Consider the following 17,606-nt stretch of genomic DNA (forward strand, 5'->3'; position numbering starts at 1 on the left):
AAGTCAGTCACCTCCGCAGTGAGACTGGTCTCTTTTTTAATGGCAATTAAGAAACTGGTGTTTTCAGGCCCCCACGATGTGCTGCGCTGTCCCGAGTCCTGAAGGTTCAGAGAGGAAAGAGAAGGCATGCTCACGTAGTTGGTTTGTCTGTTGCTGCCCTCTGTCGGCTCCTCGGGAGAATTTTACTACCCACTTTGGGATTCTAAAGAATGGAGGGATGCACATCTCCCCACCTAAGGCATATGAGGCTAGACTACAAAGAAGAATTTTCATAAGGGAATATGAACTAGTTCCTTGTATTAGGAAGAACGCCCCAAATCCCCTTCTCCTACAACAGAGGTCTCAGTGCAAATGGGGAGTGAGCATAGAAGCTGGGTCCCCACCCGTATCCTGTAAACTCTCATGCCTTTCAACTTCATCGTTCTTACCTGTGCTGTGCCCCTTCCTTCCTTCACCCCCCTCCTCCTTTCTTCCTGTTCTCCTCCATATCCCCTGTGTATCGCCTTGTTAGTGGGTAGTTACTGAGATTTCTGCTGAGGCCCACACAGATCTTACTCCGTCCATCGGTGTGCCCAACCAAGTAGCTCCCATGTCTCTGGCATTATCATGCAACTCTAAGGTGGGTTTGCCTGTAGATGAGGCCCTTGAAGGAGTACCGTGGATCTATTTGAACTTCTACAAGCAAACCGTACCACATAACAACGGGCATTTGCTAAAGGAATCTGACAGGTGGGGAATTACGTATTATCTGTGATGTCCTTGTCTACCCTTTACAGGGTGTCTTCAAGTATAGCACCAGGCTATCCCACAACAAACTCTCCACCATGTCCCCTCCCTGTGACAACTGGCAGGAGACGCTGCCAGACCACTCCTGCGGAGATTTAGACCGGTTATATCACGTGACGACAGGAGACAGGGCAGAACTTATCAGTGAGATTAGCCAGAAAGGCATTGATATGCACTTTAGGCGCAAAACGTAGTGCAACGAAAGGCAAGTTTCTGCTACTCCTGAACCCTTTGCTTTTCCCGTCCTGGTTCAGTGGCTCCTTCGCAGCAGCTCTGTCTGCTGCTGCCCTCTTCTGGCAGGACTGATGACTGCAGCCTGAGATTCCCTGCGGACTGAGGCAGCGCGACTTGGCAAAGAAAGGAAATGAAACAGAACCCAAACTAAACAAGCCTGAGTTGGCTCATCGGGAGCATTTTTTTTTCTTTAGGGCTTGACAATTGACTTTAGGATTCAAAGAAGGGGAGAATAGCCTCGGAATAACTCCAATTCGTTTCAGATGAGCCTCAGTTTTCCTAGAACGCTTTGAGGTCACCAAAGAGCTAACAAAGATTTGGGGTCTTTAAATTTTTCAAAGCTGCCACACCTCACTAATAGAAAGCTATTCTCAATGAAATGCCTGTTTTTCCTTAAACTGCGAATTTCTTTTATTTTGAGTGGTTCTGGGATCAGACTTAGTTCTTACACATTCTAGGCTAATGTTTGTTCTCCACGGTGCTGCACCCCAGCTTGGTATTGATTTGGATAAAAAGTTAAGGAGACAGAAAATACTACTGCAATCATGGCAGAGTCTAGAAGGTGCTTTGAGAAGACAGAGAGGCCACACTGCAGAGAGATTTGATGGCTTTGAGTGACCGGCATAGGACTTGCAGGGTCCTAGCTCATGTCAATGCGATCTTTAGTAACACGATTCTCTGGGCAGAGTTGAGGATGGGCTCCTGGATTTTTGAGGCCTTGATCAAAGTTTTATTTTGTTGGCTACTCTGGCTCATTTTCTGGTGCTTTTAAGGTAGAACGAGGCTTCTAAAGGCGCGAGCCGCCGTTGTCTACTTTAGCATTGGCTAATTAGTATTGGGCTGGGGAAAACTCCAAACAGGCAAATCATTTGAGATCTGACCAGTGGACTCAGAACCTGGGCTGAGGCGGCTGGAGCAGGAGTTGGGGGTGGCTCAGAGGTAGAGCAGGGGAGAACCAGCTACAGACCTAGGTTTGATCTCCCAAGCTGAAAAAAGACCAAAAAGACAAACAAAACATATCGCAAAGTTGGGTGTGGTGGAATACAACTATAACCTGAGCTCTTGAAGGGCAGGGGAAGGAAGATCACTTATTAAAACACAAGCTGGACTACGTACAGTGAGAGCCTAAAAGTCTAACTACCGATCAGTTAAACAAACCGAAACAGAAAATGAAAAAAGTGAGTGCTAGAAAACTGGTCGGGCTTGTTTCCTGTCATTTGTGACTGATTTGTAAGCGTCTGTCCATCCTTCAGCGTACCATGTGGAAACACATTCACACACAATTATAAACCCCTGGGCTACTTACACGTCTTACAATTCATTTGTGAGATTAGCCCGTTTTAGTAGTGTATCTCAGGGGGTTATTAAAGCACTGCCAACCAAGCCATGCTATGCGCTCTTACTAGATTTCTCTCATTCACCTTTACTGTCTCTGAAAGCTGGGATAGTGAGAGGTTTTAGTCACGATGTCTGTAGGAAACCCGAAACAGAGGATGTGGGTTTAGGAATTACACTGTTTAATGAAATGCAAAGTAAACAAATATCCGGATATTTTGTATGTATGAATCTCTAAGACTTTAGTTATATAAGGCAATTGCAGCCTGAAGACCTGTGCTGTGCTTTGTGGTTGGCTGCTAGTCCGCCACCATCTTTAAAAACTTTTAAATTAATTTTATGTGTAGAGATATCTTGTGTGCATGTGTGCCTGTGCAGGATATGCATACATGATAACTGTGGGGGGCTAAACAAGGGTGCCAGATCCCTGGAGCTAAAGTTATATATGGGTGTGAGCCTCCAGGTAGGTGCTGGGAATCGAACCTGGGTCTTCCGAATAGCAACCAGTTCTCTTAACCATTAAGCAAGCTCTTTGCCCCATCAGCCTCTATCTTTGAACAGGCCACTTAAGCTCTTTGAGCCTCTGTTTTCCCCAATGTTAAATTTGAAGAAAATTTGTACTAGTATAGAAACCTGCACAGACCAGTGTCAAGAACTCTTTGTAAACTTCAAGGGATCATAGGAGTATGCCAATATTAGCATTTTTAGAAGAAATTTAAAATACAATTTGGCAGTACTAACATGGGGATGAAATACTTTGAAGAGGAAGAACACAAACTATCCCCCCTTTTAAACCAGAAGTAGTTTGCACATTGAAGAGAAACAATAACCTTTTTGACCCAGGTTCTCATTTATCACAGGTTGGCCTTGAACTTGCTGCTTAGTCAAGGATGGATTCCCAATCTCCAACTTCCCAGATTCTGGGCCAACTACGACTCTACCAACTGAACTCTATTCCCAGCTCCAAGAAAAATATCTTGAAAATATAAGCGGAGTAGAGATGAGACTTTCTGATCTGGAATGGCCACGCATTTCCCTTGCCTCCTATACTTCTCCACTCAGGGTTGCGCTTCTGAGTGGTGCTCCTTGGAACTGGTGCCTTGTGATTTGTCCACACTATACTCGGTAGGAGTAAGGAGGGTTCCTCTGGTCCTCGCCACTCTCCTGCAGACTGACAGTGAGTCTCAAGAAACACCTTGATGCAAGATGCCCAAGACTCATATCCCTTTCACTGCCAGGTAACAGGCTGCATATAAACTTACAGGGCTTGCATCTCTTCACCATGCTATCTGCATATAATTATCCCCTTAGTTACTGTTACCCTCAGTTTGGTTGTCAAAAGAAGTCCTGCATTTAAGCAGCCTGTAGACAATTCCACGAGACCAAGAACAAGAAACTGATGCCTTCACGTGGGTCTCCCTGTCACTTTTGTGATAAGGAGCAGACGTGTGTCACCTCCAGAGGCCATGAAGACTGGTAGAGATGAAAGGTCCTGACTGGGTGGGGAGGGGGCTGCTACCCTAATGGCTTCCTAAAGGCAGGGATCACCCTGCACTCATGGAAGCCTCCTGACATCCTCAGGTGCATCTCTCCTGCGCTCTAGAAAAGCCATAACACCTCAGACGGCCTGTGCCCTTTATACTTTTCCAAAGTCAGCATGCGGCTTTTTTTTTTTAAGCCATGGTGTGATTCTCATCTCCTCTTAGAGGAAGTCTGTGTGTGAAGGTTCCAGAACATCTGTGTTCCAGTTGCACAACCTAGAAAAGCCATTTTTTTCTTTTGAGTTAAGCACGCGGCCGGCTGACGCAGCTTCTCTGACATTTTCTCCATATTTCCCTTTACACAACCCTCATTCCAGTTTCTGGCCCTAAAGTTTCTCCTTCTAAAGAAAGAGTGTGTATGCATGCATGTGTATGCATGCATGAGTGTGCATGCATGGGCGGGTGTATGTATGTGTGTATGTAGATGTGCATTGCAGTTATGTGTGTGTATGCATGCATGTGTGTATGTATGTATGTGTGGCTGCATGCATGTGTGTGTGCAAATGTGCATTGCAGTCATGTGTGTGCCTACACACGTGCTCTGGAGACCACACATGTGACTGGAGCCCAGAAATCAATGTTGGGTGTTTTTTGTAAGTACTTTCCTGCGTATTTTTTGAGAAGAAGACTCTTATTGAAACTGGAGAGAGCCAGTTCACCCAGACTAGCTGTCCAGTGAGCTACAGAGACCTTCCTATCTTTGCTTCCTCAGCACTGGGATTAGAGGCGAGCCATGCTCCTGGCTTATTTTTGTTTATTCTTTATTTTTATTAGAGTTCTTGGAATCAAATGCTCATAGGGCAAGCACTTTCCTGACTGAGTCTTCTCCCCATCCTGAGGCCAAAGGCTTCTAAACATTGATTCATTTCAAAGATTCTCAGAAAAAAGTCATGTATTGAGTGAAGGACTCCTAGGTACTCAAAGTGCAGGGGGACTCCATGTCTTGTTTACTCTCTGGGAAGATGGCATCAGCTACTGCCTAGACCACAGGATCTGCCCTTTCTCAGAATCCTCCGACTTTGCCAGGAATGCCTCTCTCTTCCTTTATCTTCCTTTCAGCAAACAGCTGTTGACAGCTTCTGTAGACATTGGGAAAGTTTATGAGTGTGGTGTAGGCAGCAGAGAAGCTCCTACACATGCGTCAGAACCCACCTTGCCCTGAACAAGGGCAAAGATTTCAATGGAATGCCTGAGTAGGTCTTCAGGCAGAGGCCCAACAAGATATTGTTGCCAAGGACTTTTAAAGTCATTTCGAACTGCTGCCATGCAGTGAGATACAACACAGGTATTGCTCCAAACACAAGTCAAAGACCTCAAGAGCATGATTACAAGGTGACTCACTTTATGATGTGTCTCAGTATTCAATTAACATTTTATGGATTGAGTGTGGTTTCTGTGCCCTTGTGGGAACTGTAAATTGGAAGACGTTAGCAACAAATTTTCTTGGCACACAAACCAAACAAACCAACAGCAAAAGTGTTGGGGAGGCTTTTTGCGGACATATCTTACAAATCCATGGGACAAAATTTAGATGCACCTGGGAGAGCCAAGTTATTGTTTCTCCTTGAGCAACATGTCATTGGTACCCATGTGTGAGTCAACTTCCGCGTTTGGAAGTTTTTTACAGGTATGGGAAAGAGAACTTTCTGTATGGTTCCATGAGTCTATAAGCTGGAAAGGATTGTGGCCCTTGGGGCCTCCAGGTGTCATGCCTTAGTGTGCACTGATTCAGCTGTATCTGTCTTACAGATGGCTCTAAAGGCTGAAGGGTTACCTGCACCAGCACGAAGAACCTCTTCTTCCATCGCTTCCACACGTTCTTACCAATGGTCCATAAGTACCTGTGGGGAAATGAAAGACCAGAGCCGCATCAGTACCCAGGGGAAGGCACTGCTAGCATACTTACCGGGGAAACTAGACCTCACACACCAAGAGGCCTGCGAGCCCAGGATCGTACCCAGACTTGAGAGCTGTAAAGAAGAAGCAGGTGGGATTCATGTTCACACAGAGGCGGAATCGTGGCCCCGTCACACTTGACTTCTGTTCCCGGACTGATTGGAAAGCACTTTGGAAGAGGGGACTCTTGGATTGCTATGTTTATGAGCTAGAAGTTTTTCAGGCAGGGAAGTTCCTGAAAGACTCTGCCCAAGCCAGAAAGGAAGGCAGGCAGGGAGGGAAGGAGGATGGAAGGAGAGAGAGGGAGGGAGAAAGGGAGAGGGAGGGAGAGAGGGCAGAGGGGAAGAAGGGAGGGAGATTTGGGGACAGAGGGAGAGCACAAAATCTCACATGGTCAGATCTTGTCATCTTTCACACAGCAAACGCCTCCCCTTGTTTCCTGGAAATGCAGCATGATTGTGGGAAGTTCCCAGTTAATATGGGATGTTCCCCTGCTCCCAGACTTTTTCTACACATTTCTGTTGATGGAAATTAATCTGTATATCTCAATAATGAAATAAAAAGGAGAGGCGATAGTATAGTAAAGATGTCAGAGAAGTCTGGAGGTGCCAAGAGCAATGTGATGCTCCACCTCATGGACCACTCAATAGCCATATAATTGGCTGCCAGCTGCATGGACCCTGATCATGAATCAGAGGCTGGAAGATTCAGACTCAAGGGAGGGGACGTTGGGTGACGTCCAAACGTATTAACTTCCATCTTGCAAAGATGAACCGGATGACTTCTAAATCTATGCTTCTGCTGGAAACAGACAGGGCCTTTGCTTTGGAGCAGAAGGAAAGCAACTCAGGCACAGGTTTTACTGCTGACAAATTTTACGGGTTCTGTTCCAGGCCTTCAGACCAGAATCCCAGCGGTAACTCTGGACCCACTCCGTTTCCATCTCTAGTCAGCAGGTACCACTGGGTTCTTACCTCCATGAATGCCCCCTCCCTCCCTCATTCTCTGTACATCCCCCTACCTTTCCTTGCTAACATCTCTCTGCTTATGGACGCCTGCAGAGAAACCTAAGGGGCCTCAGGCATGTGGGAAATTCCCATTCAGTTCTTGAGAAGAGCACAGACCTTACCACATAGGGAAATCCTGTTGTTCCTTTCCTTATTGACTGAAATGCTGTCAGTGCCCCCCAACACACCTAGATCACATGAGGGGAAGCCCCAAACTCTGGCTTCTCGCTTTCATGGCTCATCCCACCCTAACCTTGCAACTGTCTGACATCATGAATGAAATCATTTTGAAAGGAAACTTCGTAACATAGGCTTGCTATACTCATTATACAAAACATACTAAAACACAGTGTAATTCTTGTGTGGAACACTGAAATGCTCTTATATATTATATAAATTACTAATTTTAGGAATGTACTTAGTCCGGGGGTAAAGACCATCTTGGACCATGATGGAATCCCTACCTGCTCTCCCTACTCTTGGCCTCTGCTCCAGACATTAAGCAGGAGTCACGGGGTTTTCTAAAAGGTCAAATCAGGTCATAAGTTTCTCATTCGATAGGATAGAAGGACCTTAGGCAGGGCTTTAGGCAAGGGTCCTATTTAAGATGCTCACACCAGCTGCAGGTGGAAAAGGTGTTATGCACAGTGAGGGAGCAGAAGAGAAGATGAAGACGAGAAGGTGAAGGAGCACAGATGAGGCAGAGTACCAGCTGGATGGCTGGCATCTTGGCAGCCCTGTGCTATGGCTGGTGTCAGCTCTGTCCCCAGTGTTGCTGTAAATGGCTTAGCTGACCCCCTTGGCGCTTTTGCCACATCCTGAAACCATGTATCAATATATCCATGGCATTTGTGGACATAAAAGGGAGGTTCAGCCAGGGCTCAGGAGAGAGAGGGTGGTAGGCAGACACTGGCATTTAGTCTACTGGTTCTTTTTCTGTCAGTCATTCAGAGAGGTAGGGCAACTGGTTTCAACTTTGCTGCTGTGCTGCTGGGAGGATTCTGTGGGATAAGACTGGTGAAGTATAAACATGAGTCCCAACGCTGGCTGGGGATGGAGCTCAGCTGTTGAGGGCTTGCCTAGCATGTGCAAGGTCCTAGATTTCATTCCCGGTACCGAGAGAGAGAGAGAGAGAGAGAGAGAGAGAGAGAGAGAGAGAGAGAGAGAGAGAGAGAGAGAGAGAGAGAGAGAGGATAGACTGACAGACAGATGTTGTGAGTTGACTGTGAATTATGTTCCACAAAAAGACTTATATTTTAATGCTAGGTTCGCAGTTGGCGGTTTGGCCAGGCAGTGGAATATTCAGGAGATGAAGTCTCTCTGGAGGAAATGGATCATGAGGCGGAGGCCTCGATGCATTACAGCCTGGCCCCATATCTTGCTCGTTCTCTGCTTTCTGAGTGCAGATGAGAGGGGACCAGGGAGCCTCCCTACCTGCTGCTGTGCTTCCCCTGCCATGGTAGCTGGTATCTCTTTGGTAAGCCAAAGTACAACTTTCTCTCTTAAGGTGCTTTTCTTAGGTTATTTTTATCACAGCTTTGAAAAAGAAACTAGGACAATAAATCAATAAAAATACATACAGAGCAAATGTTATCTTGTTGTAAAGCACCTCTGTGCCCCAATAATGATAGTCACTGCTCCTGAACTTGGAGCATCTTTGGACTGATGTACACAAGCTACACAATGGTCAAAGAGTGAGGCTTGGCCTGTCACTCTCCTCTTTTCCAGAACCGTGTCTGGCGCCTCGAGCCCTCCTCATCGTGTCTTAACTGTACCTGTACACCCATTCAGTGATGCACCCAGCTACCACACAGAATAATCAAGTTGTGGTTTTCGTAGAGAACTTAAGGAGTCCATTGGAATCTGCATCAGGAGGTTTCCCCACCAAGAGCAAATAAATGTAAATGTTTTTACTATGGAGAAATGCTCCATGTTGGAGGGGGGATAGGTTAAGTTTACCCCAGTTGCAATTACACTGTGTGGGACTGGGGAGACGGCTCAGTCAGTTAGGTCCCTGCCACGAAAGCATAAGGACTGGAGTTTGTTTACCCCAGAACCACAAACAAAAGCAGGGTTCCGGGGCATGTGCTTGTAATCCTAGCTCTGGGGAGGCAGAGACAGGCAGATCCTCATGGCCTGTTGCCCAGCCAGCCTAACATAGTGGGTAAGCTCCAGGCTAATCAATCACAGACCTTGTCTTAAGAATAAAGCAAGGCAGACAGCTCCAGAAAAAGGACACCCAAGCGTGACTTCTGGCCTCTGCACACATGCGCACTAGCATCCTCTTTCATGTGTATACACACACTGGAGAATTGCTTGGAATCCCACAACTGTGTAGAGATTTTTGATTTTGCATACTAGCTAAATACATTTACATTTAAAAATGAAAAACAAATCCCATGAATTGTGTTTCTAACTGGAGAGGGGTTTCTGTTTAAAGGCGTCTGAGCGAAAAGCTGGTGGGGTCAGAGGGAACTCACGATTCTCCTTTGGAAAGGACCAGTTGGTTTGCGCGAGGATGGGGCTCTCCCTCTGAGGCTTTCCTCGGAATGGATTGCTAATGCGGCACATGCCAGAAGGTGTCAAAACTGAGAAGCACCAAGGGCTGTGAGGCACCCTGTCTGTCTGGTAAGCCCACGTTGTTCTTCCCCTGAACAGAATGCGCAGTACCTGAGGCAGATGGGCACTGCAAAACTTTAGGCACACAGGTGGCTTCCCACTTCCAGGCACATTGATTCAATGTGGCAGCGTTCGCATTCCGAGGCTTTCTTCCGGGTGTCCAAAAGCTTGGGCTGACCATCAGCTAAGCCAGCAGCCCAGGGTGTAGTGAGCAGAAGCCCTGTACAATGCTTAACGAACAGAGCTCCATTCCTAGCACACATTAAAACTACAATGCCACAGAGCAAAGGCTGAACACACAGACGCCAGATACAGGCCTTTCTTACATCTCGGACTGAAGGGGACACCTCAGAGGGGATTCTGGTGCTGTCGCTAGCTCTCCTTGAGTTAGTTTCCTGAGTGACAACATGGAGATACCATGCTTACGAGACTGCAGAGACATGCGTGCCACGCATACACGGGTGCTCCTGTTCTACTGCCAGCAAGAGCAACAAGGAATAGGCTCGACCTGAGTTTACAGTTAGCTTTTGAGAACTGTGCGGTGAAATAAATATAAGGTATCACATCTGGTTTTGGAGCTCTGGTTATATTTTGTATCATGGTTTCCTTGTACTATTTTATGAAACCTACGTGAGCGGGTCACTGATATCCCTGTCATTTTCTGAGGGCATCTGAGTTAGAGGTGAGGTCTGAGTGAGCTACAAAGGACGAACAAAGCCCAGACAGAAGAAGGTGGAGAATCTGAGCTGCACTCATTGCAGAAATCCCCCATCAAAGGAGAGTCAGTGATGATCCCCTGGCCTCAGCGTCCCTCTGTCCTGGGACTATGTGGGAGAGCAGCAGTGTAGCAATGTCTGTAACATGCGTGTACACGCATGTGTGTGTGTGTGCATGCGTGTAGCCTTTGCTCTTGCAGCACCGTAATTTTCATAGGTGCTAGGAACTTGGCTCTGTCTCTTAAGTAGCATTCACACTTATCACCAAACTCACTCGGGGCAGGTGCTCCTGAGTATTTAATAGTGAAAATGTTTTATTGTGTATCCCCCTCCAGGTTGCCTGGACACGAGCATCAAGTGCAGAGCAATGGCATTCTCCAGGATCCTCTGCCCCTGGGTTTCTCATACGGGAAGGATGGTGCTGGGTGGTCTAGATGGGGAATGGCCAGAGGAGGGGCTGCTTTCCTCGTGCTCCTCAGGAGTCTGTGCCCTCAGTGCCTGATGCATCCAAAGAGGCTATAGAGCAGGCATTTTATGATCCTTAAAAGTCATTTAAACTTATTTTTAATTGACTAATAAAATAATATTTATGATACACACATGCACATAGGAATGCAGTGGCGAAGTAGAACTAATTAGCTTATTACTTTGTAGACTCTTGACTTTTTTAATGATGTGAATACTTAAAGTCCACTCTCTCAGGGATTTTTCAGGAGTAGTCACAATGTGGTTTTTAGCCATGATCAGTATCTTGCACAGCAAATCTTTGGAACTTACTTCCTTTTATTAGAGGATAATTTCTTCTTAGAAGAGAGAAACAGAGCACAGCAAACCCCAGCACTCCCACTGGGACACCATCCCTGCAAACTAAAGAAGAACAGGAGGCCTGGGAAGGCTACGGCTGAATAAGCCCTTAGGAAGTGTTCTAGTGGGAAGAAACATGGGGTGGGGAAAGGTCTAAGGAAAGTGAATCTTTGTGAGTCAGGACCAGCCTGGTCTATGAAGTGGGTTCCAGCTCAGACAGGGATACATAATGAGGCCCTGATTAAAAAACAAACAAAAAAAATTAAAATACTTCCCCTCAAAACAGTAGGCAGTAGGAATGGCCACTACCACCTCCTCTACTACCACCCCTGCCCCTACCAACACCATCATCACCATCTCCCACCTCAACTACCATTGCCATTGCCACCATCACCACCACCTCCACCACCAGCACATCATTATGTCACTACCATCACCGACTCTTTTGTGTAGCTATAGCTCATGCCACATTTCAAAACTAGCCATATATAAATTTCTACATGCAGTAATTCCTTTCATCTTCACGGTAGTTCTATGAGGCCAGTTTTGTGGTTATCTGCATTTGGTGTGTATGAAAGGAAGTACAGAGAGGATAAGTCCCTTGTCTGTAGCTACTGCTCACTGCCTGCAACTGTCCTTAGCCGTTTCCCCTTATTAAGAAAAAACACGTAGTAAAGAAGGTAGAATAGAACCCTAAACATATTCAGTTAATCCAAAAAGAGACAGGAAAAACTGAGGAGGCAAGGACATAGAGACCAGATGTGACAATGAGGTAAAAAACAGCAAGATGACATGGCTCAGACTTTGCTATGGAAGCCCCATGACCTGAGTACCACCCACAAGTGTCAGGGCAGAGGGAGATTTATCAAATCCCAGAAGCTGTCCATTGACCTCCACATGCATGCTGTGGCCCACATAGGTGTTGTCTCTGTTTCCCATCTCCCCGCCTCTCTCCCACACCTTCTCTCTCTTCTCTTCTTCTCCTCCATCTCATATATACACCATAAGTGACAGATAGCAGAATGATGATTTTAAACTTTGCCCTATCAGTTATCACATTAAGTATAAATGAGCTATTATCACAATTATAAGGGCAAGGACTCAGGCTAGAATTAAAAGCCTTACCTAACTCTGTACTGCCAACAAGAAAAGCAGATAATTTATGTCACTTACTTAATATTTTAGATACAGTTTCATTTTGTAGCCAAGGCTAGCCTAGAGATTTCTATTTTTCTGCCCCAGCTCTCTTGACTGCTAAGATTACAGTTTGTGTCATCATATCCAGCAAGAAAAAAAAGATCAAACTGAGTTAAAAATAGAATCCTACAAAAGGATGCACCTTGCTAATAGCTACTTTCATTAAAATTCTGCAGGGCCCACATTACTGCCATGGAAAGTAAATCTTAAGGCAAAAATACTGGCAGAAAGAAGCAGAAGGTTGTTCTGTAGTGATAAGTGGGGCTAGTTCACCAAGAGAATATAATAATTTTAGACTTCCTATCTCCACTCAGAGAGCTTTAATACACACTGGACAAAATGGAACAGAAATGCAAGGAGAACGTAGCTGAGGCTATAGCCTGATATTTTGATATGAGAAAATCACTGATAGGCAATCAGCAGTGAGAGCTGGGAATGTCCTTAGTTGGCACAGTGTTTATTTGGTGTGTTCAAAGCCTTAGGTCCCATTGTCTGCCCCCCCCCCCATAGTGGGTGTGGTAGTGTATCTGCAACTTAGCAACAGAGTAGAAGGATCAGGGAGAGACACAAGGTCATCTTTGATTATGTAAAGTGTTCCAGACTACGTAAGAACCTGTCTGTCGCTTCCTCCTTCTCTCTCCTTCACACACACAGAGACAAAGAGACACAGAGGGAGAAAGAGATAGAGACAGAGGACAGATAGAAAGACAGTGACACAGAGAGAGAGACAGAGTTACAAAGAGATAGAGACAAAGAGACAGATAAACAGGATATGCTTAGAGATAGAGAAACAGAAAGACAGTGCCAGAGAGATAGACAGACACACACAGAGAGAAAAAGAGACACAGAGGGAGAAAGAGATAGAGGCAAAGGACAGCTAGACAGAAAAGATGTGACACAGAGAGACAGACACACAGACAGAGTTACAAAGAGGTAGAGACAAACAGACAGATAAACAGAAAGGATATGCTCAGAGATTGAGAGACAGGAAGACAGTGACACAGACACACAGACACACAGACACACAGACACACACACACACACACACACACACACACACACACACGCACGCACCAGATAGAGTTACAAAGAGATAGAGACACAGAGGAGAGTGCAGCTATGCCGTAGAATGATTGAGCAGTACCAGACATCCTAACCTAATTGCCATGAACTGTGAATACAGGAGCCAGGCAGAGAGCATGGAGTCTTGAGAGCATTCTATCGGCCTGTCCTGGCACTGTGGTGAACAGCTTGTACCAACAGAAACAGTGGGTACTTTGGGGACCTGAGGGCAGCAAAGGGCTAGGACAAATTTGAAGAACGGGAGGTATATGCTGTGACCCAGTCAAGACCATGGAAGAGGAAAGGACTTTAGCACTCCTCACCTTCCAATAAAAAAGGGAGACAGAGAAGGTACGAGTTGTTGCTGGTGGCCACAGTGGCTCCTTGGATAAACCCTGACCAGGGTCATGCAGAGTTAGCCAAGGTTCAGGCCTTCAGTTAGGACTGAACTGAAAAAGAAACCTGAGCCTAACTCCAGTGTTTACTTGGACTCATGAGGGTTTTCACCATGGTGAGCCTCAGTTTGTCTATCTGTAAAGTGAGATTCCAAAGAATATATGAGGCTGTTATAAAATGTATGTTCTATGCTAGGTACTGTGACTGAAGAGGACAAGTGGCCTTATGGAAGGGAACTGACATTCTAAGAAGAAAGACAGATGATAAATGAACAAGGAAATGTGTGTACTATATCATGCAGAAAGCCGATTTATTACGAAAGCAAGATGGAGAGGGGAAAGAAATCGAGATGGCCATTATAACACTCAAGAGAATAAAGGAAGGAATTCTCACAAGGCCTGGGGACATTTCCAGGGAGCTGAATAGACAGGAGGGGCTGTAAGGCAGAAGAGACAGCAAGCCCAAAGGCCCTGAGGTGACCTGTGCTTCTCTAATACCCAAGGAGGCCAATGAGGCTGTAGTAGTGCTCCAGGTCAGAAAGGTAGTGCCTTATTGCTATGGTAACAGCCCAGGCCTTTGCTCTGAGTGAGATGGATCTTCAATGGATGCTATCTAGCACTTGAGCGACAGGACCAAGGTTAAGAAGGAAATCTCGCAGTATGGAATAGATAGACTACAGGAGGTAAAGAATGAGTGAGAGGTTACAGGGCAACAAGTGGAGGGGAGAAGTAGGGGAGACTTGGAGCCCAGGGGGAAGGAGAAGAGTGGGGGTGAGGATCTGGAGTCAGGATCTAGTCTGAACACTGAGTACAAGGGATTTGAAGATAGACTTTGGAGTTTGTGGAAAGGAAGTGTGAGAAATGCCCAACATGACCTCAAGGCTGTAGGCCTGAGCACCTGGCTGAATGGAGAGGATGCAGGCTAAGATGGGATGATGGGCTTTCTGCTGCCTCTAGGGCTCGTTTGGAGATAAGATGCGGGGAGAGAGATGTGAAGGTATCCCTTCCCTGTGGAGGGGAGATGAGAAGCCAGAAAGCCACTTGGAGTGCCTAATTCTCAAAGACTCCTGGAAGCTAACGCACTGTTGATTTTAACTGGCCCTTAGGAAACTCCGTAGATCTTCTGGATGGCCCTGGGGCTTATCTGAGAAACCGCGGGACACCATCAAGGAGCATGCCCAAGACTTCGGACTTTGTTTGCAGGCTTGAACAGTTAGAACGTTAAGTCTCAGTTATGTCTCTTGAAGACTCTTTCCCCCATTACTCAAGCTGTGACTCTACTGTTTTTATCGGCCATCCTCACACTGTAGGGCTCAATCACCCTACTACCTATGTTCAAATGGGAAAACGTCCATAAATATTGTGCGTGCTTACGTGCGTAGGTGTGCACACGCATGAGGTTTGTGGCCTCTGGAATCCAGATATCAACCTTGGGTGTTATTTCTTGGGTGTCGTCATCCTTTCTGCTTTTTGAGGCAAGTTCTCCTCACTGGCCTGCAGCCCACCAAGTAGGCTGCAAGCTCCAGAGGCCTGGCTGTCTCTACCTCCTCGGTGCCGAGAAGGTCAATGTGTGCCCCCACACCTAGCCTGTTTATGAGGATCTTGGCGATGAACTCAAGCAAGGCAAGTGCTTTATAAAATGAAAGCTACCGAGCTCCCTCCAGAAATGCTTTGTTCTTAATCATTCCTTATGTGATGAAGGTTGTTTGTCCCATTTGGGCCACACGGGGTCTGACTTGCTATCACGAACCCCTTATTTACTCCTTGAAGCTCTTCCAGACTCTCCTGGTGTATTTCTTGGCAGGAGGAATGTTTGAACGGCAGCCTAGTGATACATTCATTTGGGAACTTGGCAGACAGGAGCTAAATATCTCCCCCATTCATACTATGAAGGTAGCCTATAGTATGCTAGCACGCTCACCAATGAGTCCACGGAAAAGTCCCTGAGTCACATACTTCTTTTTCCACAGACCAAATGAGGAGAAACTTGGATTCCTCCAATGCTGAGAATAATACTGTGCTGAGTGTCTGCTTGGGGGTGGCTAAGAGAGCTTTTGAAGAGGGGTTCAAAGAAACCTGGCCTGTGGGATGGGGCACAATCTAAGTCTTCTAAAGACTTCTTAAAAGTCACTTGAGTATGGTGTTTCTGCACGCTTACTTCCTTGGTCGGCTCCCTTCCCCATTTCTCTCTCCCTCTCTCCTGCTTACACATCCTCTGGTTCCCGTAACAGATATTTACTGTTTATGAGTCATGTTGTACTAAAGATAGAAAACGATTCCTTAAATACTACAGGAACCTGTCAATCCTCAACTTTTATTTCTTGAAATTGAGACGATGGAGCTTGGAGAAAGAAGGAACATCGAGGGAAACGTTGTTCATATTTCTGGAAAACATATACCAGGAGTGTGATAATGAGAAGGAAAGCTAACCTCAGGAACATGGCCCTACGTGTGGATGGAGTATGCATGTTTGTGTTGGCACGTGCATGTAGGTGTGTGTGTGTGTGTGTGTGTGTGTGTGTGTGTGTGTGTATGATAGCGAAGAGGCATCTTACTAAGTCAGGCCCCACCTTATTTTCCGAGACAGCTTTTCGCCTTACCCTTAGAGCTCACCCAGTTGGTTAGGCTGCTGACTGACCTAGTAAGCCCCAGGGGTCCACCTGCCTCGGCTTGCCCAGGGTTGGGATTGCAGACAAGCATTGCTGTGTGGTGCTAGGGTCCAAACTCAGGAGCTCTCTCTGGCAAAGCAAGAACTTTATCGATAGGGCCATTTCCTCAACACTGCAACATTGCAGTGTTTTTGTTTTTGTTTTTGTTTGTTTTTTTTGACAGGGTCTTAGCACACTGTCCAGATTGACTTTGAACTCCTGCTTGATAAGATGCTAAGTGAAACGAAGAACACCTGGCTGGTCTGATTAGCAATGGCTGAGAGTCAGGAGTAAGTGTGTAAGTAGCTGGCATCCTTCCTCACAGGTTTCTCAAGATTCAATCCCACTTGGCTTTGGGAATAGATGACTTCAACAATGTGCTGTGTGACGCCTACCAGCCTAAGGCAGACATGGCATTTGGGGAGTGGTGTCCGGCCTGTGAACAGCCTTTGGTAGGCATCACAGGTAGGCACTGACCGCATGACGTAAACTCTGCTAGCATGCAAGAATGTCCACTTCCTGTCCTGTTATTTTGGACTTCTTGCAGGCTTCTTTTCCACTGGTCTGGGTTGCTGGCTATCACTAGGTAACAGGTTTCCCGCTTCCATAGACTTCCAGGCCAGGTTTGCAATCCTGAGTTCTCAATGGGACTTAGGGGTGCTTTCCAGTCACTGGAAGGTTATGGAGGATGATTGCCAGTTGTCAAACGGCACCCACACAGCGTCTGACAGAAAGCCCAGTTTATTCTGCGGTCTAGACTCTTCCCTCTTTACAGTTACATGGTCCTGCTCCTCTGCAAGGGATCACAGTTTACAAGATCATTTCGGAGGCCGTGGCTGCACAGTAACCAGTCACCACCAACCCTTTGGTTTAAAAGAAGTCATTGCTTTGTTCTCTAAAGCAAAAACGTTCCTGACTCTTCTTGCTCTGCTTATAGTCACTCAACTGGCCATACCAGCAAGCCTTCACAGAATTAAGGGTACAGATTTTCAACTTTGGGAGCTATGACTTTAGTCAACCTGACATCACTTTGGACCTGATTTAGTCACTTGATCATACCTCAAGAAGGTGGCTGTCCACCAAGAAGGTGGCTGTCCACCAAGGTTAGAGCGAGGAACCCCTGAAGGCCTCTGGCAGGAACATATAATCCATGAGACCCCACAAGCACAACCCCATTATTCTTTGACCAGGTTTGAACTGTGCTGGGAGTCCTCTCAGAGGGAGAGGGGAGTTATTCTCCTGATGGTATCCATGAAAATGCAGTAAGTAGAGTTGGAGAATGTTATGGTGACAGCTAGCAGCACATTCGCTAATAGCAGTGTTAGTAGCTGCTTGTGGGCGCTTTTCAGCTCCTTTCCCCACGGTT

At 46.3% G+C, this 17,606-nt stretch overlaps 1 protein-coding gene across 13 annotated transcripts in view; it reads right to left on the bottom strand.

Annotated features, from left to right (window-relative positions):
- The window catches only part of Cadps (calcium dependent secretion activator), a 444,098-nt gene that overhangs the window by 164,105 nt on the left and 262,387 nt on the right, over positions 1 to 17,606 (bottom strand). For all 13 annotated transcript variants that reach the window (XM_075988597.1, XM_075988589.1, XM_075988596.1 and 10 more), the window contains exon 9: positions 5,671 to 5,737. In XM_075988597.1, the coding sequence (XP_075844712.1) occupies positions 5,671 to 5,737 (67 nt within the window). The remainder of the gene's footprint in view (positions 1 to 5,670; positions 5,738 to 17,606) is intronic.

Source organism: Microtus pennsylvanicus, chromosome 10 (assembly GCF_037038515.1).
Source record: "Microtus pennsylvanicus isolate mMicPen1 chromosome 10, mMicPen1.hap1, whole genome shotgun sequence".
NCBI lineage: Eukaryota > Metazoa > Chordata > Mammalia > Rodentia > Cricetidae > Microtus > Microtus pennsylvanicus.